General features: G+C 37.9%; 2 protein-coding genes across 16 annotated transcripts in view; both read left to right on the top strand.

The window, feature by feature from the left end:
* stxbp5a (syntaxin binding protein 5a (tomosyn)) overlaps positions 1–3,853 on the top strand; it is a 97,761-nt gene extending 93,908 nt beyond the window's left edge. For all 5 annotated transcript variants that reach the window (XM_051875671.1, XM_051875673.1, XM_051875672.1 and 2 more), the window contains one exon: positions 158–3,853. In XM_051875671.1, the coding sequence (XP_051731631.1) occupies positions 158–199 (42 nt within the window). In that variant the 3' untranslated portion in view covers positions 200–3,853. The remainder of the gene's footprint in view (positions 1–157) is intronic.
* A 16,346-nt stretch (positions 3,854–20,199) lies between these two features.
* The window catches only part of sash1a (SAM and SH3 domain containing 1a), a 226,914-nt gene continuing 219,837 nt past the window's right edge, over positions 20,200–27,276 (top strand). For 4 of the 11 annotated variants that reach the window (XM_051875654.1, XM_051875653.1, XM_051875652.1 and 1 more), the window contains exon 1: positions 20,201–21,621. In XM_051875654.1, coding sequence (XP_051731614.1) covers positions 21,118–21,621 — 504 coding nt within the window. In that variant the 5' untranslated portion in view covers positions 20,201–21,117. Of the gene's footprint in view, positions 21,622–27,276 lie in introns of all 11 variants that reach the window. The other 7 variants (XM_051875651.1, XM_051875649.1, XM_051875658.1 and 4 more) reach the window with 4 other exon arrangements.

Raw genomic sequence — 27,276 nt, 5'->3', positions numbered from 1 at the left:
ACGTCAATAACAGATGAATCTCTTCTTAAAAATAGCTAAACGTTTATGTATTACATACATTTATTTTATACGCATTATAATCAGGTTGAAGCTGAACCAGCATTGTAGCTGTACGATTAGCGTCTCTAACTTTGATCTTCTTTTTTACTGTCTGCAGATGATGCTAAAGTGTAAGGATAAGAAATGGTACCAGTTCTGATCTCCGCAAAACAGCAGAGCCCAAAGGGACTCAGGAGTTCTCCTACACAGCCTTGTTCATCCATAATCCTTTTCCCACTCTCGTCTTTATCTCTCCTCTGCTGGACCAGTGGGATCCCTCGCTCTTTCCTAGCACAATATTAAATACAGTCTGCTTACAGAACTGAGGCACTGACTGAGAGCGGCCCCAATCTGAGGAATGCCATACCATGATGGCGTCCACTCTTCGGTTTTCGTTTGTTCGTTTAATATCGCCAATCCTCTCTCATGGTGGCTGGGCTTTGCAGGCCCTGAAATTCCATTTCTTCTCTCAGCCTTTGAAATGTTTTTGTGCTGTTGTTTTTTTGCAATCATGTCCTGCCTCCCACATCGGAGAGCAGTAAGTAGTCAAAAAAAGACAGACAGACTAAACAAAAAATACAACAACTAAACAACAAACATAAAAATCTAAAAAAAAAAAAAAAAAAAAGAATATATATATATACATAATTCTATATAAATCTCCATCAAAGTCTGTAAAAATGCCATATTCGCTACTGTCATAAGTGAAACTGAAATACGAAGACACCAGGTGAAGCATGGGAAGAGCTCCATTCACAGGAAATGATGTTATAATGTGGAGGAGTCAAACCTTTCAGAAGAAGAGAGAACATCTCCCTTCTCCAAAAATGTACCCAGTATATTTCCCAATTTATCCCTTTTGGTTTAATTCCCATTTGAATATTTATTTATTTATTTGTATTATTTTTTTATTTATTTAGCAAAATGTAAATGTCTGCTTGAATATAAAATGCTGTTTGAGTGATCTTTTTACAAAATTATTGTGAATATCAGTACAATAATGCTTTACATTAAAGTACCATCTTGAGGGTTTATAATTAGTTGACATGAGAAGGATTTACATAGTAAATGAATGAATTAAGAAATAACTATTTGTAAACCAACTGTGAGTGATTTAATGATGGTATTTTCATGTGATACATTATACAGATGTTTGAACTTTCTGTGAAACTCTGTACAGGAAATATCTGGTCTGAACAGAGTTGTGGAAGAAAGTAGGCAAAATTATGGTTTCAAATTATCCATCTTTTTTGGGGGGTAGACAGCCATATAAACCTCAACAGCTAGAACATTTGTTGTGACTGAAAATGACGTCGCAGTCTCTTTAGTGTTGGCTCTGGGATTTGATTTTGTCCATTAGACCAGCTTTCTCATCCCTGCATACTGCGTAGATTAAACCGCTTGAACATATAGAGATTGTACTTTAGTAAATGTTTTGGTCCACATTTCATTTGTTACATAAAAAGCACTTACTGTTGAAAACGGCTCTATTCATACCTGGAAATTTGGACCGGTTTTCCAGCTCTAATCTTTGGTGACTTGATTACAGACGTGAAATAGGGTTGAACACTTTCACTGGCTTGGGAACAATATTCATTGTAGTTCTGAATGTCAGGAAGACATAACATGTTTCTATCTGAGGGGCTGTTTACACGACACCATTTTCAACTAAAAACGGAAAACTTTTTATGCGTTTTGGCCATTCATTTACACGACAACGACGTTTTGGTGGCCTGAAAACGCAAACTTTTGAAAACGGGTTTCAAAGTGCAAGTTTTTGAAAATGGTCTCCGTGTAAAGAACAAAAACGCGAATCTGTGAAAGCGATGACATCATGCACATGCGCATTAAATGTTCAGTCTATAGTGTTCCATCGCCATCTAATGGCCTGCCAGCAGAATACAGCGTTTTTATTCGTTTTCACGGATTCGTATGGATGGGGATCGTTTTGACAATGGTGTCGTCTGTACGCGGTAAACTCAAAGGAAAAATTTCTCCGTTTTAAGCATATCGTTGTCGTGAAAATGTACCCTGACGGTACTGGTTTCACTCTGGTGCTTCATGTGTAATGCAGTAAATGCACAGAACGTACTTCAAGATCATCTACATCTGTGAAAACACTAACAATGAGTGTTAGCTGTACATTCAAAACCAGAAAACTAAAAAGTAACACTAAATACAAAAAAAGTGTACGGTAAATGTCTTTCTTGTCCCATTTCTCCCTTGAAACCACATTTTAGTGCCATTATATTTATTTGTGGTTTGCAAGAAATGCTGCTATATATGTTGCATTGATCACACGAGCCATTGTCGTTCGAGATACTGATTCTCACTTGCCTCTCTGCCCAAAGTTTTTCGCCATTCTGTGAATGAAGTAGTTCGACAATCTGGGAGCATCAATCGCGAGTGAGCGTCGCCATACTGACCCTAAGACAGTTGCCATATATTTTCAAACGCCAAAGATTTTCTTTCATTGAGTTCTGTATTCCATTCGACAGCTGTTTGTGTCTGAAGTACCACTGCATCCAGTAACAGTGTTGAGGACTTTTCTGATGTTTTTGGCTGTGTGCTAGTCTGCCTTTCGTGTGTTTCGTATGCCGTACTTCAAACAAAGAAAAATGGGGGAAAAAAGAATTACAAAACAAATGAAGCCAATCTCTCTCAGACTCTAAATGTTTCTCTGTGTTGGACTCTATATTCTCTGTAAATGTGTTTTCATGCCATGGTGTTATAGTGTTTCTGAAGACCAGGTTTGTTTTTGAATATCTCGCTCGTATGTCATCTCGCCTGATTAACTAATTCAATTATATTTGTACAATGTGTATTTTTCTCTGCAGTACTGTATTTCCCTGAATAGATATCCTTGTCATATTTTTAATCATCGATTATTAAAAATTATTTTTATATATGCTTTGAGGAGGACGTATTTTGAGCTCATTGCGCTCTGTCACTTGTCTTCATGTCTTTGTTTTCTGTTGTTTGTTCACGACAGGGTGATTTTTGAATTGAACATGAGTGAGTGAGTGAGCGTTCCCTTGAAATTCCTGCATACATGAAGTATGTGAGAATGCGTCAAACAAGGTGAAGGTCTTCAGAGGACCAGTAGGTTCGTTATTTGAAAAAAGCCGTTCGTTGATGAGTAATGCTACATTTTAAGCCCCAACGTGGTTGATATTTACAATTTAAAACCAAAAATTACTTTTCAACATGTAAGCTCATGTACATTGGTTACTCGTGAGATAATTCCAGGAAAGATTTGATGTCCTAGGTTGCTATTTTGTCATTGTCAATTAATAAACAAAAGTATCCAATCAGCCGTGTTGAACTGTAATGCTGTAAATGTCAGTAATAAGTGTTCAAACTCCAGCAGAATTTATTGATCACACCTTTAGTTCATTCATGTCTGTTTCATAGAGGTTTCAGAGTCACTCTGGATGTGAACCTGGTTGTTTGCCCTTTGTAATCTTTCATGACTAAGGAGAAAAAAAGGTTCCTGTTGCTTTCTTGGCTTTAATTTTATCTATTCATTTTGTAATGTTTCATGTTGACTTTAAGTGAATCGTTTTATTTGTCTCAGACAGAACATTCTTACCTGAAATATTACACTTTTAACATGCAGAAGAGCCTCATTCATTTTCTGTCCTGAATATAACGGTTATCAGTGGGTTGCAGTATTTTCTCATTGTAGCCAATTTCTTGTACAGTTTTATGCAAATTTCACATGGATGTTTATGACTATCTGCTGCCACAAACAATTTAGAATTTCTGTAGATAGAAATTACTGTGCAATGGAAAATAAAACAATTTAAAAATGTTTCCTCTGTTTTCTGGTTCATGGTTATAGTTCTTAAAATTGTCCCATTTTATTAAACATTTAAAATGGGATGGTACTTCAAAATCTCACAAAAGTTTTATATATGTGATTTGTATTCTTTATAAAGACTTTTAGGAAGAGCTTTCTCTTTTATGCTGTGCTTGCTGAGATTGGTTGGATGTTGAAGTTTGACCATGCCCACTACAATGATGTCAGGCAAATTAAATGATTTTCAGAATGAAAAAGACTTTTGAAAAAGGACATATCAGGCAAAAGAGTAGATGGTATAGAAGTCAGTATGGTTCTTTATTCCGCAGTTCATTTTCAAAAAGCTTGGAGGCTTATTTTTTCTATTGAGATGTAACTTTCTACCTGTGAAATTGCCATCCAATTATCCAAATTTTACCAGCAAGCGTTATTGGCTTGGAAAAATTGTTTAATACTTTGTCATGGATTTGTTTGATGAAAATGAAAACATTTTGTCCTTTGAAGACTCCATTTAAAGAATTTCAGCAAGTTATAAAAGCGATTTCAAATGGGTTGGTGCATTTAATGAAAAGTCACCTCACTTTCAAGAGTAACGAAATGAGACTTCCTTAGCTAATAGTTGATGGTATCAAACCATTCCTGTAATAATAAAAATATTACAATATTTGGGGTGGGGGGGCTACTGTGCCTTAAACATTTTTATTTATTGGTTTAGAGTTTAAATTATTTATATCATTGTAGTATTGGAGTGACCATCAGACTCTCTCACACACACACGCACACACACAATCCATCCCTTTATATAGACTACTTAAAATGGTGCCTTTGGAGGGCACTGAAGTGTTTAATCATTATCAACATATATTTTGTTAATAAAAATAAATCTATAAATGAGTTCCAAATGACACTTCCCAGATAGCAACTTTGGCCTACATCTGCCACGCGTGGTATGATGATCTGGGCAACACATGGCATGGAATGATGGCACTTGGGCGGACCACTCCTGTTTACCAGATCTGAGCCACAAGCAGGCCATAGCAATGCCACATGTCAGCCAAGAGCAAAGAAATAAACCAGAACTGGACCTTATCCGAGCCACAGAATTGTTATATATTATTTATAGAATCATCTTAGCATTAACAAGCCTGTTAACAAGCAGAATCACTAAAGGAAAGAAGAGAACAGAAAAAAAGAGACAAACAGAAACACAAGAGCTACAACTGACTTCAGCCACAGCCTTACATTAAATCAACCGAAGATAAAAGAAGACTTTAAATCTCTCCAGATCTCAGCAGAGGAGGATTCAACAACTCCACAAACAGCATTACAGCTTCACATATTACTAACCAGATTGACTTTATTTCTGTCATTCATCTACAGTTCTAATTGAGAAATAACAGAAGTTTAACACTCATGTTTGTTTCATTTAAAGTCACCATAATGGTGACTGGTGTTTCCATTAGTTGGGCACTTAACTCTTACAAAATGTTTGTTTTTTTCTGGCAGCTGTGACATTGTGTTTATCAAACACTTTTGCAGTAGCAAAAGCTGAAACGAAATCTGATGATTTTTAGTTATTGATGGTTTTATAATCATTATAAAATAGCTCTTTAGTCATTTGAATAAAATAATTATGTTTTGCCTTTAATACAATTAAATTACAATCCTTGTTTTACTGCAAGGATACCACATTGTATTTCAAAAACCAGCTAAAAGATTGAAAATAAAAACCAAGAGCAAAGAATAAACTACAATGACAAACACAGATATGAGCAATCAGCATATGATTCTCAACAATGGTGACGACAAAATATTCAGACAATCAGATCAACTCTGGACACCACAAAAAGCTACTAAAAGACAGAACAAAACCACAGCAAAAAATAATAGCAAATAGTTAGAATTAAAGAAAATAATAGAACAATTCAGCTGCATACTTTATTCATGCTGTAATAAACTGTCACTCTTGTCACTGAAATCGTTCTAGCAATCAACAGGTGTGTGCACAGTCCGGTCGAATCATCTAGTGTGTGCGTTCAGAGGATTTTAATGCAAAAAATCACACACTACACCAGGTGTTCCCAAACACATTACTGGAGCCACCCCAACACTGCACATTTTGCATGTCTCCTTTGTCTGACACACCCATTTCAGGTCTTGGAGACTTGACTAATAAGCTGATGATCTGAATCAGGTGTGTTTGATTAAGGAGACATGGAAAGCATGCAGTGTTGGGGAGGCTCCAGGAATGTGTTTGGGAACCCCTGTCTTAATAGATTTTAAATCCGTGGGAGACATAATAACAGTTTCAACCGGTTTTTAGCATTATAATCCTTTGAACGCACACACCTGTTGATTGCTGGAACCGTTTCACAGTGACACAAGATCTCACGGAGACTCGTGAGATCAAACGTGACTTGAGAGAAAAAACAAATGTAGGATAATTGACGTTGTCAGCTGGCTCTCCTGCTGTGTGTTCTGCTTTACAGTGAAAAACAAAATAGAAAAAATGGAATATGGGTAATCTTTCACAATACTCCACTTTCGTGGCATGTTTGTGGATGCCAAGTTTCAGCTAAAGAAGCACGCAACATTGGCTTGCTGATCAAGAGTCGTAAATATCAAATATGTTTGATATTTACGATTTGAGATCGGGGACGCTCCTTCTCGATCGGGAGCAGTTAAAAAATTGTAATGACACCACACAATAGAGGATTTTTTGGAGAAAATAAAAAATAAAAAATTTGCGACAAGCCTTGAATCGGGCCAGTCCGTTTTTAGTACATTGTAGTTGTGTAAACATACCTTTAGTGTTAGTTTTTCTCTTGCTGCTGAAATTGTGTTAGCTGTGGCAAAAATAACAAGGGAAAATGTGGTCAGGTAATGTTGACAACTTGTCATCATCTAATGGTCTAATCTTACACAGTGATTTTTTTGATCATGTAGATGTAATGCAGTTAATTTCAACTTAGTTATAGAATGCATTGCAGCATGAAGCATGTCACCATTGTTGAGATTTATATTTCTAAGTAAGAGGGTCTATGGTTAGAAACACATTTAAAGGCCTTGCAGCGGTCAACCTGAAGCTTTCACCTGCACACCCACTGAAGCTAAGCAGGGTTGAGCCCAGTATATATCTGGATGGGAGACCTTCTGGTAGACTGGGTAGCTGTGGGAAGAGGTATTAGAGAGGCCAGCAGGTCTGATCAACCTGTGGCCTGAGTGGGTCCTAATACCCCAGTATAGTCACAATAAGCTATGCCGTATAAAGGGTGTAACCCTGGTGTAAAATAGTCCATACATCACACCGCCCAAAGCCCCAGTACAGTTGCTATAAACTGTACTGAATAAAGGGTTAAAATAAACCCCAGAAAATAAGGGGTGTGACCCTGGGGCAAAAATGATCCCTACATCACATACCATGCAGTTAGTTAGTTTCATATCACAAATGATACTTACAACTTACATGGAAGCACTCTATGTTTTTTCATTACGATTTTTATTGGTTTTGAAAGAAGTCTCATATGCTCATCAAGCCTGCATTTATTTAATCAAAAATACAGAAAAACAGTAATATTGTGAAATGTTACTACAATTTAAAATAATTGTTTTCTATTTTATTATTATACTTTAAAATATTATTTATTTCTGTGATGCAAAGCTGAATTTTAATCAGCCATTACTCCAGTCTTCAGTGTCACATAATCCTTCAGAAATCATTCTAATATGCTGATTTATCAGTGCTGGAAACAGTGCTGCTTAATATTTTTTGGAACCTGTGATACTTTTTTCAGGATTCATTGATGAATAAAAGGTAAAAAAAATTACAGAATTTATTCAAAATAGAAAAGTAAAACAAAAATCTAACAATATAAGCCTTTACTATCACTTGTAATCAGTTTAACACATCCTTATTGAATAAAATTAATTTTGCTTTCAAAAAAGAAAGGAAAAAATGACTGACCCCAAACTTTTGAACAGTAGTGTACATTGTTACAAAATATTTCTATTTTGGAAAGATTATATATTGTTACAAAATATTTCTAACTGCAGAAAGATTTCAGTACACACCTTGTTTTAAATGCATGTCTGTAACCTGTGCAATCTGAACTGCTCCAAGCAGGACTCAAACTCGATTTTGTAACTGAACAAAACTGACTAGCAATGAAAACCAACTGTCATTGAAATCTCGTAAAGGAACAAATCTGACCGTCATTGAGATCTCGTAACTGAACAAAACCGGCCGTCACTGAAATATCATAATCGAATAAAACAGACGTTGAAATCTCGTAACTGAATGAAATCTCCTAAAAGAACAAAGGAACAAAACTGACCATCATTGAAATCGTGCAATGAAACAAAACTGACAGTCATTGAGATATCATGAAGGAACAAAACTGACTGCTATTGAGATCTCTTTAAGGAACAAAACTGACCATCACTGAAATCTTATAACGAAACAACTGAAAACCGACCGTCATTGAAATCTCTTAAATGAACAAAACCGACCGTCACTGAAATCTCGTAAAGGAACAAAACCGACCATCACTGAAATGCCTGAAAACTGAAATCCCGTAAAGGAACAAAACCCCGTAAAGGAACAAAACCCCGCAAAACCGACCATCACTGAAATGCCTGAAAACTGAAATCCCGTAAAGGAACAAAACCCCGTAAATCCCGTAAAGGAACAAAACCGTCCGTCACTGAAATCCTGTAAAGGAACAAAACTGACCGCCATTGAAATCTCGTGAAGGAACAAAATCGACGTCACTGAAATCTCGTAAAGGAACAAAACCGATTGTCATTGAAATCTCGTAAAAGAACAAAACCAACCGTCATTTAAATCTCGTAAAGGAACAAAACCGACCGTCACTAAAATCTCGTAAAGGAGCAAAACCGACCGTCATTGAAATCTCGTAAAGGAACAAAACCAACTGTCATTAAAATCTCATAAAAGGAACAAAACCGACCGTCATTAAAATTTTGTAAAGGAACAAAACCGACAGTCGCTGAAATGCCTGAAATCTCGTAAAGAAAAAAAACCGACCGTCATTGAAATCTCGTAAAGGAACAAAACCGACCATCACTGAAATCCTATAAAGGAACAAAACCGACTGTCATTGAAATCTCGTAAAGGAACAAAACCGACCATCACTGAAATCCCGTAAAGGAACAAAACTGACCGTCATTGAAATCTCGTAAAGGAACAAAACCGACCGTCACTGAAATCCCGTAAAGGAACAAAATTGACCGTCACTGAAATCTCATAAAGGAACAAAACCGACTGTCTTTGAAATCTTGTAAAAGAACAAAACCGACCGTCACTGAAATGCCTGAAATCTCTTATAGGAACAAAACCGACCGCCATCGAAATCTCTTAAATGAACAAAACTGACAGTCACTGAAATCTCGTAAAGGAACAAAACCTATCATCACTGAAATCCCGTAAAGGAACAAAACCGACCGTCACTGAAATCCCGTAAAGAAACAAAACCGACTGTGATTGAAATCTCGTAAAGAAACAAAACCGACCGTCATTGAAATCTCGTAAAGGAACAAAACTGACTGTCATTGAAATCTTGCAAAGGAACAAAACCGACTGTCATTGAAATCTTGTAAAAGAACAAAACTGACCGTCACTGAAATGCCTGAAAACTCATAAAGGAACCAAACCTATCATCACTGAAATCTTGTAAAGGAACAAAACTGACTGTCACTGAAATCTCGTAAAAGAACAAAACCGACCGTCACTGAAATCTCATAAAGGAACAAAACCGACCGTCATTTAAATCTCGTAAAGGAACAAAACCGACCATCACTGAAATCCTATAAAGGAACAAAACCGACCATCACTGAAATCCTGTAAAGGAACAAAACTGACCGTCATTGAAATCTCGTAAAGGAACAAAACCGACCGACACTGAAATCCTGTAAAGGAACAAAATTGACCGTCACTAAAATCTCATAAAGGAACAAAACCGACTGTCTTTGAAATCTTGTAAAGGAACAAAACTGACCGTCACTGAAATGCCTGAAATCTCTTATAGGAACAAAACCGACCGTCATCGAAATCTCTTAAATGAACAAAACTGACAGTCACTGAAATCTCGTAAAGGAACAAAACCGATGTCACTGAAATCTCGTAAAAGAACAAAACCAACCATCATTGAAATCTCGTAAAGGAACAAAACCGACCATCACCGAAATGCCTGAAATCTCGTAAAGGAACAAAACCGACTGTCACTCAAATGTCTGAAATCCTATAAAGGAACAAAACCGACCATCACTGAAATCCTGTAAAGGAACAAAACTGACCGTCATTGAAATCTCGTAAAGGAACAAAACCGACCGACACTGAAATCCTGTAAAGGAACAAAATTGACCGTCACTAAAATCTCATAAAGGAACAAAACCGACTGTCTTTGAAATCTTGTAAAAGAACAAAACCGACCGTCACTGAAATGCCTGAAATCTCTTATAGGAACAAAACCAACCGTCATCGAAATCTCTTAAATGAACAAAACTGACAGTCACTGAAATCTCGTAAAGGAACAAAACCGACGTCACTGAAATCTCGTAAAAGAACAAAACCAACCATCATTGAAATCTCGTAAAGGAACAAAACCGACCGTCACTGAAATGCCTGAAAACTCATAAAGGAACCAAACCTATCATCACTGAAATCCCGTAAAGGAACAAAACCGACCGCCACTGAAATCTCGTAAAGGAACAAAACCGACCGTCATTGAAATCTCGTAAAGCAACAAAACCGACCATCACCGAAATGCCTGAAATCTCATAAAAGGAACAAACCGACCGTCATCGAAATTTCTTAAATGAACAAAACTGACCATCACTGAAATCTCGTAAAGGAACAAAACCGACTGTCACTGAAATGCCTGAAATCTCGTAAAAGAACAAAACCAACCGTCACTTAAATCTTGTAAAGCAACAAAGCCGACCGTCACCGAAATGCCTGAAATCTCATAAAAGAACAAAACCAACCGTCATTGAAATCTCGTAAAAGAACAAAACCGACCGTCATTGAAATTTCGTAAAGGAACAAAACCGACCATCACTGAAATGCCTGAAATCTCATAAAGGAACAAAACAGACCGTCATTGAAATCTCGTAAAGGAACAAAACCGACCATCACTGAAATCCTGTAAAGGAACAAAACCGACTGTCATTGAAATCTCGTAAAAGAACAAAACCGACCGTCACTGAAATCTCGTAAAAGAACAAAACCAACCATCATTGAAATCTCGTAAAGGAACAAAACCGACCATCACCGAAATGCCTGAAATCTCGTAAAGGAACAAAATTGACTGTCACTGAAATGCCTGAAATCTCGTAAAGGAACAAAACCGACTGTCACTGAAATCCCGTAAAGGAACAAAAGCGACCATCATTGAAATCTCGTAAAGGAACAAAGCCGACTGTCATTGAAATCTTATAAAGGAACAAAACCGACCGTCACTTTAATCTTGTAAAGGAACAAAACCGACCGTCACTGAAATCTTGTAAAGGAACAAAACCGACCGTCATTGAAATCTCGTAAAGGAACAAAACCGACTGTCATTGAAATCTCGTAAAGGAACAAAACCGACTGTCATTGAAATCTTGTAAAAGAACAAAACCGACCGTCACTGAAATGCCTGAAATCTCTTATAGGGAACAAAACCGACCGTCATCGAAATCTCTTAAATGAACAAAACCGACAGTCACTGAAATCTCGAAAAGGAACAAAACCGACCGTCACTGAAATGCCTGAAAACTCATAAAGGAACCAAACCTATCATCACTGAAATCCCGTAAAGGAACAAAACCGACCGCCACTGAAATCTCGTAAAGGAACAAAACCGACCGTCATTGAAATTTCGTAAAGGAACAAAACCGACCATCACTGAAATGCCTGAAATCTCGTAAAGAAACAAAACTGACCGTCATTGAAATCTCATAAGGAACAAAAAAGACAGTCACTGAAATCTCGTAAAGGAACAAAACCGACCATCACTGAAATCCTATAAAGGAACAAAACCGACTGTCATTGAAATCTCATAAAGGAACAAAACCGACCATCACTGAAATCCCGTAAAGGAACAAAACTGACCGTCATTGAAATCTCGTAAAGGAACAAAACCGACCATCACTGCAATGCCTGAAATTTCGCAAAGGAACAAAATTGACTGTCGCTGAAATGCCTGAAATCTCGTAACGGAACAAATCCGACTGTCACTGAAATGCCTGAAATTTCGCAAAGGAACAAAATTGACTGTCGCTGAAATGCCTGAAATCTCGTAACGGAACAAATCCGACTGTCACTGAAATGCCTGAAATATCGTAAAGGAACAAAACCGACTGTCACTGAAATGCCTGAAATCTCGTAAAAGAACAAAACCAACCGTCACTTAAATCTCGTAAAGCAACAAAACAGATCGTCAACGAAATGCCTGAAATCTCGTAAAGTAACAAAACCAACTGTCATTGAAATCTCATAAAAGGAATAAAACCGACCGTCATTGAAATTTCGTAAAAGAACAAAACCGACCGTCATTGAAATTTCGTAAAGGAACAAAACCAACCATCACTGAAATTCCATAAAGGAACAAAACCGACCGTCATTGAAATCTCGTAAAGGAACAAAACCGACCGTCAAAGAAATGCCTGAAATCTCGTAAAGGAACAAAACCGACCGTCATTGAAATCTCATATAGGAACAAAATCGACTGTCACTGAAATCCCGTAAAGGAACAAAAGCGACCATCATTGAAATCTCGTAAAGGAACAAAGCCGACTGTCATTGAAATCTTCTAAAGGAACAAAACCGACCGTCACTTTAATCTCGTAAAGGAACAAAACCGACCGTCACTGAAATCTTGTAAAGGAACAAAACCGACCGTCATTGAAATCTCGTAAAGGAACAAAACCGACTGTCATTGAAATCTTGTAAAAGAACAAAACCGACCGTCATTGAAATGCCTGAAATCTCTTATAGGGAACAAAACCGACCGTCATCGAAATCTCTTAAATGAACAAAACCGACAGTCACTGAAATCTCGTAAAGGAACAAAACCGACCGTCACTGAAATGCCTGAAAACTCATGAAGGAACCAAACCTATCATCACTGAAATCCCGTAAAGGAACAAAACCGACCGTCACTGAAATCTCGTAAAGGAACAAAATCGACCGCCACTGAAATCTCGTAAAGGAACAAAACCGACCGTCATTGAAATCTTGTAAAGTAACAAAACCAACTGTCATTGAAATCTCATAAAAGGAATAAAACCGACCGTCATTGAAATTTCGTAAAGGAACAAAACCGACAGTCACTGAAATGCCTGAAATCTTGTAAAGAAACAAAACCGACCGTCATTGAAATCTCATAAAGGAACAAAAAAGACTGTCATTGAAATCTCATAAAGGAACAAAACCGACCATCACTGAAATCCCGTAAAGGAACGAAACTGACCGTCACTGAAATCTCGTAAAGGAACAAAACCGACTGTCTTTGAAGTCATGTAAAAGAACAAAACCGACCGTCACTGAAATGCCTGAAATCTCTTAAATGAACAATACCAACCGTCACTTAAATCTCGTAAAGCAACAAAACCGACCGTCACCGAAATGCCTGAAATCTCATAAAAGGAACAAAACCGACCGTCATCGAAATCTCTTAAATGAACAAAACCGACCGTCACTGAAATCTCGTAAAGGAACAAAATCGACCGCCACTGAAATCTCGTAAAGGAACAAAACCGACCGTCATTGAAATCTTGTAAAGTAACAAAACCAACTGTCATTGAAATCTCATAAAAGGAATAAAACCGACCGTCATTGAAATTTCGTAAAGGAACAAAACCGACAGTCACTGAAATGCCTGAAATCTTGTAAAGAAACAAAACCGACCGTCATTGAAATCTCATAAAGGAACAAAAAAGACTGTCATTGAAATCTCATAAAGGAACAAAACCGACCATCACTGAAATCCCGTAAAGGAACGAAACTGACCGTCACTGAAATCTCGTAAAGGAACAAAACCGACTGTCTTTGAAGTCATGTAAAAGAACAAAACCGACCGTCACTGAAATGCCTGAAATCTCTTAAATGAACAATACCAACCGTCACTTAAATCTCGTAAAGCAACAAAACCGACCGTCACCGAAATGCCTGAAATCTCATAAAAGGAACAAAACCGACCGTCATCGAAATCTCTTAAATGAACAAAACCGACTGTTATTGAAATCTCGTAAAAGAACAAAACCGACCGTCACTGAAATCTCGTAAAGGAACAAAATCGACCGCCACTGAAATCTCGTAAAGGAACAAAACCGACCGTCATTGAAATCTTGTAAAGTAACAAAACCAACTGTCATTGAAATCTCATAAAAGGAATAAAACCGACCGTCATTGAAATTTCGTAAAGGAACAAAACCGACAGTCACTGAAATGCCTGAAATCTTGTAAAGAAACAAAACCGACCGTCATTGAAATCTCATAAAGGAACAAAAAAGACTGTCATTGAAATCTCATAAAGGAACAAAACCGACCATCACTGAAATCCCGTAAAGGAACGAAACTGACCGTCACTGAAATCTCGTAAAGGAACAAAACCGACTGTCTTTGAAGTCATGTAAAAGAACAAAACCGACCGTCACTGAAATGCCTGAAATCTCTTAAATGAACAATACCAACCGTCACTTAAATCTCGTAAAGCAACAAAACCGACCGTCACCGAAATGCCTGAAATCTCATAAAAGGAACAAAACCGACCGTCATCGAAATCAAAACCGACTGTTATTGAAATCTCGTAAAAGAACAAAACCGACCGTCACTGAAATTTCGTAAAGGAACAAAACCAACCATCACTGAAATTCCGTAAAGGAACAAAACCGACCGCCACTGAAATCTCGTAAAGGAACAAAACCGACCGTCATTGAAATTTCGTAAAGGAACAAAACCGACTGTCATTGAAATCTCATATAGGAACAAAATCGACTGTCACTGAAATCCCGTAAAGGAACAAAAGCGACCATCATTGAAATCTCGTAAAGGAACAAAGCCGACTGTCATTGAAATCTTATAAAGGAACAAAACCGACCGTCACTTTAATCTCGTAAAGGAACAAAACCGACCGTCACTGAAATCTTGAAAAAGGAACAAAACCGACCGTCATTGAAATCTCGTAAAGGAACAAAACCGACTGTCATTGAAATCTTGTAAAAGAACAAAACCGACCGTCACTGAAATGCCTGAAATCTCTTATAGGGAACAAAACCGACCGTCATCGAAATCTCTTAAATGAACAAAACCGACAGTCACTGAAATCTCGTAAAGGAACAAAACCGACCGTCACTGAAATGCCTGAAAACTCATAAAGGAACCAAACCTATCATCACTGAAATCCCGTAAAGGAACAAAACCGACCGTCACTGAAATCTCGTAAAGGAACAAAACGACCGCCACTGAAATCTCGTAAAGGAACAAAACCGACCGTCATTGAAATCTTGTAAAGTAACAAAACCAACTGTCATTGAAATCTCATAAAAGGAATAAAACCGACCGTCATTGAAGTTTCGTAAAGGAACAAAACCGACCGTCACTGAAATGCCTGAAAACTCATGAAGGAACCAAACCTATCATCACTGAAATCCCGTAAAGGAACAAAACCGACCGTCACTGAAATCTCGTAAAGGAACAAAATCGACCGCCACTGAAATCTCGTAAAGGAACAAAACCGACCGTCATTGAAATCTTGTAAAGTAACAAAACCAACTGTCATTGAAATCTCATAAAAGGAATAAAACCGACCGTCATTGAAATTTCGTAAAGGAACAAAACCGACAGTCACTGAAATGCCTGAAATCTTGTAAAGAAACAAAACCGACCGTCATTGAAATCTCATAAAGGAACAAAAAAGACTGTCATTGAAATCTCATAAAGGAACAAAACCGACCATCACTGAAATCCCGTAAAGGAACGAAACTGACCGTCACTGAAATCTCGTAAAGGAACAAAACCGACTGTCTTTGAAGTCATGTAAAAGAACAAAACCGACCGTCACTGAAATGCCTGAAATCTCTTAAATGAACAATACCAACCGTCACTTAAATCTCGTAAAGCAACAAAACCGACCGTCACCGAAATGCCTGAAATCTCATAAAAGGAACAAAACCGACCGTCATCGAAATCTCTTAAATGAACAAAACCGACTGTTATTGAAATCTCGTAAAAGAACAAAACCGACCGTCACTGAAATTTCGTAAAGGAACAAAACCAACCATCACTGAAATTCCGTAAAGGAACAAAACCGACCGTCATTGAAATCTCGTAAAGGAACAAAAACGACAGTCAACGAAATGCCTGAAATCTCGTAAAGGAACAAAACCGACTGTCATTGAAATCTCATATAGGAACAAAATCGACTGTCACTGAAATCCCGTAAAGGAACAAAAGCGACCATCATTGAAATCTCGTAAAGGAACAAAGCCGACTGTCATTGAAATCTTATAAAGGAACAAAACCGACCATCACTTTAATCTCGTAAAGGAACAAAACCGACCGTCACTGAAATCTTGAAAAAGGAACAAAACCGACCGTCATTGAAATCTCGTAAAGGAACAAAACCGACTGTCATTGAAATCTTGTAAAAGAACAAAACCGACCGTCACTGAAATGCCTGAAATCTCTTATAGGGAACAAAACCGACCGTCATCGAAATCTCTTAAATGAACAAAACCGACAGTCACTGAAATCTCGTAAAGGAACAAAACCGACCGTCACTGAAATGCCTGAAAACTCATAAAGGAACCAAACCTATCATCACTGAAATCCCGTAAAGGAACAAAACCGACCGTCACTGAAATCTCGTAAAGGAACAAAACGACCGCCACTGAAATCTCGTAAAGGAACAAAACCGACCGTCATTGAAATCTTGTAAAGTAACAAAACCAACTGTCATTGAAATCTCATAAAAGGAATAAAACCGACCGTCATTGAAGTTTCGTAAAGGAACAAAACCGACAGTCACTGAAATGCCTGAAATCTTGTAAAGAAACAAAACCGACCGTCATTGAAATCTCATAAAGGAACAAAAAAGACAGTCACTGAAATCTCGTAAAGGAACAAAACCGACCATCACTGAAATCCTATAAAGGAACAAAACCGACTGTCATTGAAGTCTCATAAAGGAACAAAACCGACCATCACTGAAATCCCGTAAAGGAACGAAACTGACCGTCACTGAAATCTCGTAAAGGAACAAAACCGACTGTCTTTGAAGTCATGTAAAAGAACAAAACCGACCGTCACTGAAATGCCTGAAATCTCTTAAATGAACAATACCGACAGTCACTGAAATCTCATAAAGGAACAAAACCGACCGTCACTGAAATATCTGAAAACTCGTAAAGGAACCAAACCTATCATCACTGAAATCCTGTAAAGGAACAAAACCGACCGTCATTGAAATCTCGTAAAGGAACTAAAAAGACAGTCATTGAAATCTCGTAAAGGAACAAAAGCGACTGTCATTGAAATCTTCTAAAGGAACAAAACCGACCGACACTGAAATCCTGTAAAGAAACAAAACCGACCGTCACTGAAATCTTGTAAAAGGAACAAAACCAACGGTCACTGAAATCTTGTAAAGAAAAAAAACGACCGTTACTAATATCCCGTAAAGGAACAAAACCGACAGTCACTGAAATCCCGTAAAAGAACAAAACCGACCATCATTGAAATCTCGTAAAGGAACAAAAACGACCGTCATTGAAATCTCATAAAGGAACAAAACTGACCATCACTGAAATGAAAATTAGCCCAAGCTTTACTCACCCTCAAGCCATCCTAGGTGAATATGACTTTCTTCCTTCTGATGAACACAATCGGAGATATTTTAATATCCTGATGCATCCGAGCTTTATAATGGCAGTGAACAGGGGTCACGAATATGAGCCGAAGAAAGTGCTTCCATATTTATATACCGCCTTCCGTATTCAACATACGAAGAATGTGTAACTCTTTCAGTTCAAAAGCTTACGCTACACCCTACGCCTTCCCTAATCAACTGACGCGACACCAGTTTACACTTTCTTCGTAACTTGAATACAAAGACGGTCTGGCAGAAGGTAGATATTTTACTTCATAACTTGTTTAAATATGGAGTTTTTTTTTTTTTTTTTTTACACAAACGCATCGCTTCTCAGAAGGCCTTTATTTACCCCCGGGAGCCTGTGGAGTACACGCAGGGGTGGACTTAACCAATAAGCGAGGTAAGCAGCTGCTTAGGGCCCCAGGGAATTAGGGGGCCTCTGACAAATACCAAGAAGCCTAAATAAATCATATATTACTTATTAGTTTTCTGTCATATATTGTATGGCCTGTCTATAACCATTAAGATTTTAACGTTATTATATCTGCTCGTAGACGTAGAGATAGAGCGCGCAAGAGTAAGAATTTGCAAGCAGAAGACGAGGTTTAGAAATTAGACAATGAAATGCAGCTACCCCAGCGGAGCTGAAAAAAAGAAGATATAAAAACTCTCACAGTTGTGCTGCTCCCACAAAAGCTGCAGCAGCCCCTCTCCCGCGTCCGCCAGACACGGGGATGTGTTTACTCACGGCCCCGGGAAATGTAGCCCGCGAACATGAACAGCACACAGACACGAAGTTTTAATGACTGACGATCCTGCTTTCTGGCCGAAACACCTGTCGGATAATGAGCGCTGTGAGCTTATTAAGAAAGGGCCCGTTCAAATAAAAGAAAAATTCCCAATGAACAGTCATGGCCGACGATTCACAAACAGCAATTACTTCATTAAAATGAAAAAAAAAAATAGTGAAAAGATTAGCCGATCGTGGCTAGTCTACAGCAGCCGCGGCTCATCTGTATGGGCAGGTAGGGGAAGAGCCCCACCAAAATATTCATCCAAACATAGACCTCTATATACACTGAATTAATAATAAATTATAAATGTGTTCAGCATTCTGCAACAAATATATTTTGGATTTTCTTGTATTGTCTTGATCTTTTGAACAAGCGCGAAAAATGACGAAAGCTTGCTTGAAGCAGAGCTCTGACGTGACTGTGAGCTGAAGATACGAAAAGGATGTTGTTATACTATAAAAGGCCACAAGGAGGGGTAGTAAGACAAGGAAAATGTTGCTCTGAGGCACCACTCTGAATGAGAAAATGATTAATGAATAAAATGAATAAAAATTGCAGGTTCAATTTGAAACATGACACAATGAAAAAAAGTTAGTTTTAATAATAAAAAAAAATAATTAGGACCTAAACGTTTATTAATAATAACTGTATGCATTTTATATGAACACACACACACACACACACACACACACACACACACACACACAGACAGACTTTATAGTATTTATTCATATTTTGATTTGGCTTTTATTTTTATATTTTCAGTTTTCATTTTAAGTTCAAATTTTAGTAATTTTGTTATTTTTGTTTATATTTACAGTATATTTAGCTTTAATGTATTTTTATTTGTAGTAATTGTAGTGCTTTAACTTAAAATTATTTTATTTCAGTTAGATATCAAAGGAACATTTCTAATTTTCCTAAGCTTTTCATCTAATATTTATATTTTATTTTAATCCATCTTTGATTCATCTTATTGAAGAAAAAGACTGAGAACCAGTAAAGTTTTGCTTTTCCCCAGTAACATTTTCCTGACAAATCGTTGTCTGATGAGGTACGTAACAGTAGATAGATAGATCTGAAAATATGCTTTCCTATCCATTGAACATTGTCATTTAAATAATTTGAATTATTTAAAACTTGAAGACTGCTGTAAGGCCAGCTGAAGTAAAAAAAATATCCTACGCATCTTGTTTAATCATACGCCCTCGCTGTACTCCTCCTCCTTCACCTTTCCCCAGGATCTCTCTATAAATTTTTAAGTAGCCTAACATTTTTTTCTGGTCTGTGCCGCAGTGATTATCAAACTCTAGAAACGGCCCTGATAACAACACTTAAGTCCAATGATGTACACTGGTGTTTCGTCTCTAGACCCCAAATATGAAGGCTTCAACTTATATATATATATAATTATATAGCCTATATATAATTATTTTAATCACATTTTTATTAATTTATTTATTTATTTTAATCACAATTATTTACTCATTTATTGTAATCTTTTTTACTTTTATATTGTAATTTTTTTTTTTTTCTCTCTCTAAACTTTTCCACGGACCCCCTGTCAACACCCGCCACCCCTAGTTCGAAGAACCAAAGAACTGTTTTGCACGATTTTAAGGCAGGGGGCACCACGAGACTGTACCACAGCACGCACAGCAGCGCTTCTGCTTTAAATCCTCTTACAGCACCAGACCAGCAGAGAGGAGACGCGCTCCTGCGCAACACTCACAGCAGACAGCAGCCCGCCGTTACCTCAAGATCACAGCTCGCGCGCATCTTTACCTTCCTCGGCTTTGCCAAAAATAAAAGTCACAAAGTTTTGGATTAAAACGATACGGAACTCCATTCTGCCTGTTTGTTTTAAGAAACGCCATGCCAGGGTTTCATTTACCTCAAACTCTGACAAACTGACAGTTTTGACAGCGCGTGCTCAGATTCAAACCGTGTCTGCTCACCAACCGTCGCCTCGTTGAGAAAACCCGATCTTTTGCGCCGCCAACGCGATTACGCTGCTCAGCAAATAGTGGCAAGAAGTCTGAAACCACATGTGCTCGTCTCCAAACCGGAGAGACGCGGTTTCATTTGTCTTCAGAGAGGAAAAGAGTTGGCTTTAAGCCGTACTGACAGACACAAGGGAAGGACGGTCTCGTGAGAGCGCTGGAGAAGACCATTGGAAATTCACGCGTTGCGTAAAATTCACGTTTATTCTTGGCACTGCTGTGGGAACAGTTGAAATAAACGGGAGGAAAATGTAGTCTTTATGGATGGTTATCAGCATAGCCACTTTTGACGCTAACCATTCCCGGTGAATGGCTCTTTAAACGCGGCGAAGGGGGGCGGTAGTTGTGGAGTATACAGCAATGCCAAGTTGAAGGGTCTCGACATTGTCAGTACTGATAAACGCTGAAGTGCCCAGCACCGTCTTTTTATTATCATTTATGGTCTTTTGGATATTTTTAAGCCTCTCCTGCTGGCAAAAAGTGGAGAGAAGTACTGAATGAAGATGACGCCTTGACTGGGATATTTACATAAACCGCGGGTGCACGCGCTGCCAGTCACCTGCTCACAAAGGTAAACGCACCTTTACGCTTAAACACAATTCAAAATGATGGCCAACGGACCCAACATCGTCTACGAATGGCTGAAAACCCTTCAACTGTGTCAGTATGTCGAGGCTTTTGTGGATAACGGATACGACGACTTGGAAGTTTGCAAACAAATCGGAGACCCGGACTTGGATGCCATCGGGGTTTTCATTCCGCACCACCGCCAGCGGATTCACGATGCGGTGCAAAGGTTAAAAGATGACGATAAGGAGACGGCTACCGGGCTTTATTTCACCCTGGAGCCGATGCCCCCGGTTTCACCTATGTACACGAGTCGCCTGGTAGAGCAACATGAGTCTAGGCTGCGGGGCTCCAGGTCATGGACTGAGCAGTGCAGTGACAGAGCCGCGCGCAGCGTGGGGTACATGGGGGCGTCCAGGAATCTGACGCTTGGGAACCGCAAGGAGCTGGAGATCTACCCCAAACTGAAGCTGAAGATAATGATCAGGGATAAACTCATTAGGGACGGGATAAACCTCGCCAGGCAGCCATACTCTAATAAGGTGAGTAATTGTGTTTACTTTTTTGTCCCGCGTCGGTATAAACCACGTGGCGTGCCCTTGAATCAGAAATTTGGATTCTAAACCGCCTCAGTTGAAGACAACACGCTATATTGGAATAGAACCTCATGTGAGTTTAGGATCCATGTTGTGATTAGAAGACGAGGGTAATAATATAGGGCTGTTTGCCTTGGATGCAGGGATATGGAGGTTTGATGACTGGAACATTGCTTTAATCTGACTTCCAAAATATGATCAATAGTTTACTGACCGAATTTAGACGCACCCTGCGTTTCTAATGGCTTTCTGGGATCAGTAGGTCAGCTACCATCGATTGGCTTGTGCAGGAAATGCCCTCACACTGCATATCCACCATTCAACATCAGATAATTCATATCTGAGTCTGACACATCAGATTTTTGAGTACTGAAGCTTGAAGTTCAAGATGGATAAAGTAAGAAAAAGAGAAAGAGCCTCAGAGAGGTTGGGTAGGTGTGTGAATGTTTCAACCCTGTATCAGATTCAGTATTCATTTGACTTTATTACAGAGATTTAATGAGGGGGATTTGCTTGATGTAGTAATGGGATTTATATGTACAACAAACTTAAGCTCTCAGATGATCCATGACCTTCAAAGATAGGTGTTTGAGTGCACACCACTCAAGTTACTTGAGTTACTCACCCTCATGTTGTTCCAAACCTGTAACACTTTCTTTCTTCTGCAGAACACAAAAGAAGATATTTTGAAGAATGCTGAGGTCAAACAACATTGACCCCCCCATTGACCCCTGAGACATTTTTCAAAATATCTTCATTTATTTTCCACAGAAGAAAGTGAGTTATACAGGTTTGGATTTATTAAATGAATTTTAATTTTTGGGTGATTCTCATGCCCTTTTTCCTGTTTAATGTAGTTCCAAACGTAGGTTCGGGATGAGCCTAAACATTCAGTCCTGTCAATCATTACAAGCGTATACAAGCAGCAGTCACTGCGTCCTCCCCATCTCCTCCTCTATTTCTCTTATTCTCCCTCTACACAGTACTGTTATGGGGGTTGGGTTCGAGCCTCCATCGAGGACAGCAAGCCAAGTTTGTTTTACCATTAACCATTCAGACTGAATGGGCAGGTGAACTTGTGAAATTAACTGATTGTCAACAGTCAACATATGAAGTTGGTGCAAAATAAATGTAAAGTTCTGTGATCTGTCTGTTGCACTTGTTTCACTCTCTGAAGTACACACTTATACTTATCCACATTTGCACGCAATCATCCATTCCCCTGAACTCTGTCTGTCACACCATTTAAGTGAGTCGCCATTGTTCTCTCCAGTAGATAAAAACAAGAAAAATGAATGGCTTCATCTGCTTTTGTTTACAAGTCAATTAGAGCAAATGCTTTTATAGCCTCCGATCTCTTTACAAGTCACACCATGAAAATATTCATGCTGAAATACTAGTGTAGTTGACTAGTTTCCAATTAATATTTGAATTAAAGGGATGGTTTCAAGTTTATCTGACTGTGTGCCACAATACTACAAACCATGGCACTACAAATAATGCCTAATATTTTGTTTCATACATAACAAGATTCAAAAGCAATAAGCCCATATAACCTTTCATATATAAAACAAAATAAATGTACTTGAAAAGATTGTTTTATGACATCCACTTGTAGTAACTAGCAGGTGTAACTTGTAGGGGTGTTTTGTGGTACTGAGGGATGCAGACAGACCCTTCTCTATAGTTTGCCTGTATGATAGCATTGTGACAGATTGTCACACATCAACACAAGTATTTAAAGGTTCATTTGTTTCAGTCATTTCAGAAAGTTCCTCATATGTGTCTGCCTTCTTTGAAACGATAAGCTCAAGCATATGGTCCCTCAGGCACTCATTGAACATATGCTTGGACAGAATGAACCACACAGTTATGCGGAGTGTTCAATTCATTTTTACGAGGCAACAGTATATTGCGGCGTTAAATTAGGGAGGTAATTGTAATGCTTTCAGTTCCCATGTGATTCTGAGATAATGCTGACGTTTTATGTCAAAGCTTCATCGCTGTGGTAGATCTGTATACTGAGGGTTTCAGTAGGCTAAATATAAACTTAAATGGTGATGATGTATTTGTGTTGCTCTAAGATTGGATTTCGCCATAGGGTGGAATCTCTTGAGTGATTAAAGTATTACACTGATGGCTTTTCAAGTTAATATCAGCCTCATGAGTGTCTAGCTACTGTGTATAGTCATTGTGAAGTGGATTGTGGCAAATAGGTATTTAGTGTCTGAAATGCATGTTGCAGTGCAAATGATTTGCTTGTCCTTGAGGAGAATTTTTCTATAGTTTGCTGAAAGAAGTTGTCTGCTGCACACATACAGTGAAAAGCTGCATTAGCTTTCCTCACTTCTTGTTGGATTGTTTATCCACAAATAGATTACAGTAATGGCTTACAGTATGTTATAGTGGTGGTTTTTGTTTATAGCTGACCTATGAAAACTCTCTACAAGCAGCTCTTAATAGATCCTTCGACAGGCTGTGGAATGTCGTACCCTCACATGTCAGACCATAATCCTTTTCATGACGCCACAAATGACCTTAGGGGAGCAATAAATAGCCATAATGCTTTCCTTTACTACAGAAGAGGTTTATTTATTTAATGATGTCTTATCGGTTTTACTGACATAATAGATCCATTAATACACATAGACACAAACACACAATGTCTGTGTTATTGGCCCATGAATATCACTATTTTGTTAAAAAAAGTAGGTTATGTTCTGTATCTACCATCAGACTCATGCTGACAGCACATACTGTATACCCTATATGGTCTGTCTCAAACTGAGCTCTTTGCATGGAGATAATAATATAGGGGTTCACATCATTTTTTTTTTCACAGTGGGAGAATGCTAAAAACCACAATTACACTGACTCTTAATCTCAATGTCCTTGTGAAAAATTATTTCCCATTCACATCTTAAAAAATAGCACTGTGAGAAGCCTATCATTTAAAGACTTTCTGTGTGTTTTCTGCAGAAGCGTCATGCCTATTCAAACTGAGCCAACTGGATTTTCGATGCAGTCACATTTTATTTAAATGGAGTCATATCTTTACCAGGTGATTTGCTTTAAACTGAAAATTCTAGCGTCTACCACCCACCCGGATGTTGCTCGAAACTCTTGTTTTTTATTTATTTACATCATTTATTTATTTATTTGTTTTTTGTAGAACAGAATACTCAAAGTTCTCTTTTTCCATATAAGGAAAATTAGTTCATGAGAGATTCAAAGCAGATAACTGACAGACACACACACACACACACACAACTCTTCACACACAAAGAACGGATCGCTATACTGCCGGTTATGTCTCAAGTGAAAGTAAACAGGTGGGTGTAAACCGGACGTGTGATCAGTATAATGGATCCATGCTTTTGGTATTAAAGGGTTAGCTCACCCAAAAATGAAAATTCTGTCATTTATTACTCACCCTCATGCCGTTCCACACCCGTAAGACCTTCGTTAATCTTCAGAACACAAGATATTTTTGTTTAAATCCGATGGCTCAGTGAGGCCTCCATAGCCAGCAATGACATTTCCTCTCTCAAGATCCATTAATGTACTAAAAACATATTTAAATCAGTTCATGTGAGTACAGTGGTTCAATATTAATATTATAAAGCGACAAGAATATTTTTGGAGCGCCAAAAAAAAACAAAATAACGACTTATATAGTGATGGCCGATTTCAAAACACTGCTTCAGGAAGCCATCGGATTTCAACAAAAATATCTTAATTTGTGTTCCGAAGATTAACGAAGGTCTTACGGGTGTGGAACGGCATGAGGGTGAGTAATAAATTACATTATTTTCATTTTTGGGTGAACTAACCCTTTAAAGTGACTGTAGCCTAATAAACCTGCTGCTCTGTGTCATTAATGTGAATCAAACAAAAGAGGAAATAACTTATTTTTTTTCAGCTTTAATAAGAATAAATTTATATTTAATTCATAGAGTGAAGACTATGCAATGTTTTATTTTTACATTTGATTATTAAATTTCTGTTCTAATTCTAACTACATGTCAAACCTATTGTACCTGAAAAACGTAATTTGATAATTCATATTTTTGTTACAATGTATTTATTCTATTGTTTGTAATTTGCTTCTTTTTTCTTATTTTTGAATAACAGAAATGAGATAAAATAACACAAAATAACTATATCATTTATATACATTGTTAGCGTGAAATAAATTTTGTCATATCGTGAAATAAGAATTTGGTCATATCCCCTACCCCTAACTGCCACCAATGTCCCTAAAAAATTAGGTGCATGTATGACACCCCTGATTTTCTCCAGAGAGTGTTTTTCTGTGTTGTGATGCTTCCAATATATGGTGCACAGAAAGATATTCAAAGATGCATATGGATATGTGATTGTAGCTGCTGCTTACATAGCTGCTTTAAATGATTTGATTTCATTTTGTATTCATTGTGTTGAGTTTGTGTTGAGTGTCAGCATTGCCATGTTATGTTAATGGAACTCATAACTTCACAGACTTCAGATTTAAATTCCCCTCTATTCGCTCACAGACCTCCCACAATGCTTCTTTCCATTAGACAGCTCTGTCAGTTTTTATTTGAGTTGAACTTCAGTCAGTGTGCTCAGCCATGGACAGAACATAATTGTCGGATTACTAATATGGATTTTACATTAACAGAAATACTGGAAAATTGATACTTGGAGGTTCGCAGTCGATTGTGTTTGCTCTGTCTGTAGCCTGGTGAGATGGAAAAATAGTGCTTTGAAGTCTTGATAATTAGTGCACAAAAATATGTTGTAGAATAACAAGCAAGCAGTTTTGAGCACAAATAAGCTGAAATCCTCAATAGTCATATAATTAATCAATATATGAGCTGTTCTCTGAGAGATTATAGTTTATGTATGACACTAGTGTATAGATTATTTGTGTTTCACTGGTCTCAATCTGACGTGGCTGTTGCTAATTGTGTTGCAGGAGCATTGAGTTTTTTATTTGCATTATTTTGCTTAAAAGCTTAATTGTTTGTTTTTAGTCAAATTGGCCTCCAATGCTCGTTGAGTATGAGAGCAGTTTATGATGAGTTTGCAAATCAGCATGTGGCAGAATGGCATCTGTCAATACACTAAAATAACCCAATATACTGTATATCCCATAGGGCATAGCTGCATGTACTGTTTACAACAGCTGCATGTAATATGACTAGAACCATATGGCACAAACACGTTCATGTCATGTGTTAACAACGAAACTCCAGGCATCATATAACATGTCAAAGAATGGCCCAACTGCGAGATTTTATTGTTGGTGCACAATCTGTTAAGTTTTGTCACACAAATCATGAATGCAGCACACATAAACACACAAAAGAAGAAGAAAAAAGAATGCATGTACTTGAATACTATGAAAAGAAGAGAAGTGTTTTAAAATAAATGCGTAAGATCATCCTTTTGTTCCTTTAGTGCCCTTGCTGTTTGTTAAAACCATTAGATTCAATTCATTGCTGTACCATTAATGTGATGTTTACAAAGTGAGAGTGCAGTGAGATGAAAGAGAGAGAGGCCTGTTTTCTTTCTCCTTTATTGCCGAACATTCTTCCCACCTGTTTTGGAATTCTT

Source organism: Ctenopharyngodon idella, chromosome 20 (assembly GCF_019924925.1).
Source record: "Ctenopharyngodon idella isolate HZGC_01 chromosome 20, HZGC01, whole genome shotgun sequence".
Taxonomy (NCBI): domain Eukaryota; kingdom Metazoa; phylum Chordata; class Actinopteri; order Cypriniformes; family Xenocyprididae; genus Ctenopharyngodon; species Ctenopharyngodon idella.
The sequence above is the reverse complement of the archived record's forward strand: the minus strand, read 5'-3'. Positions and strand labels throughout refer to the sequence as shown.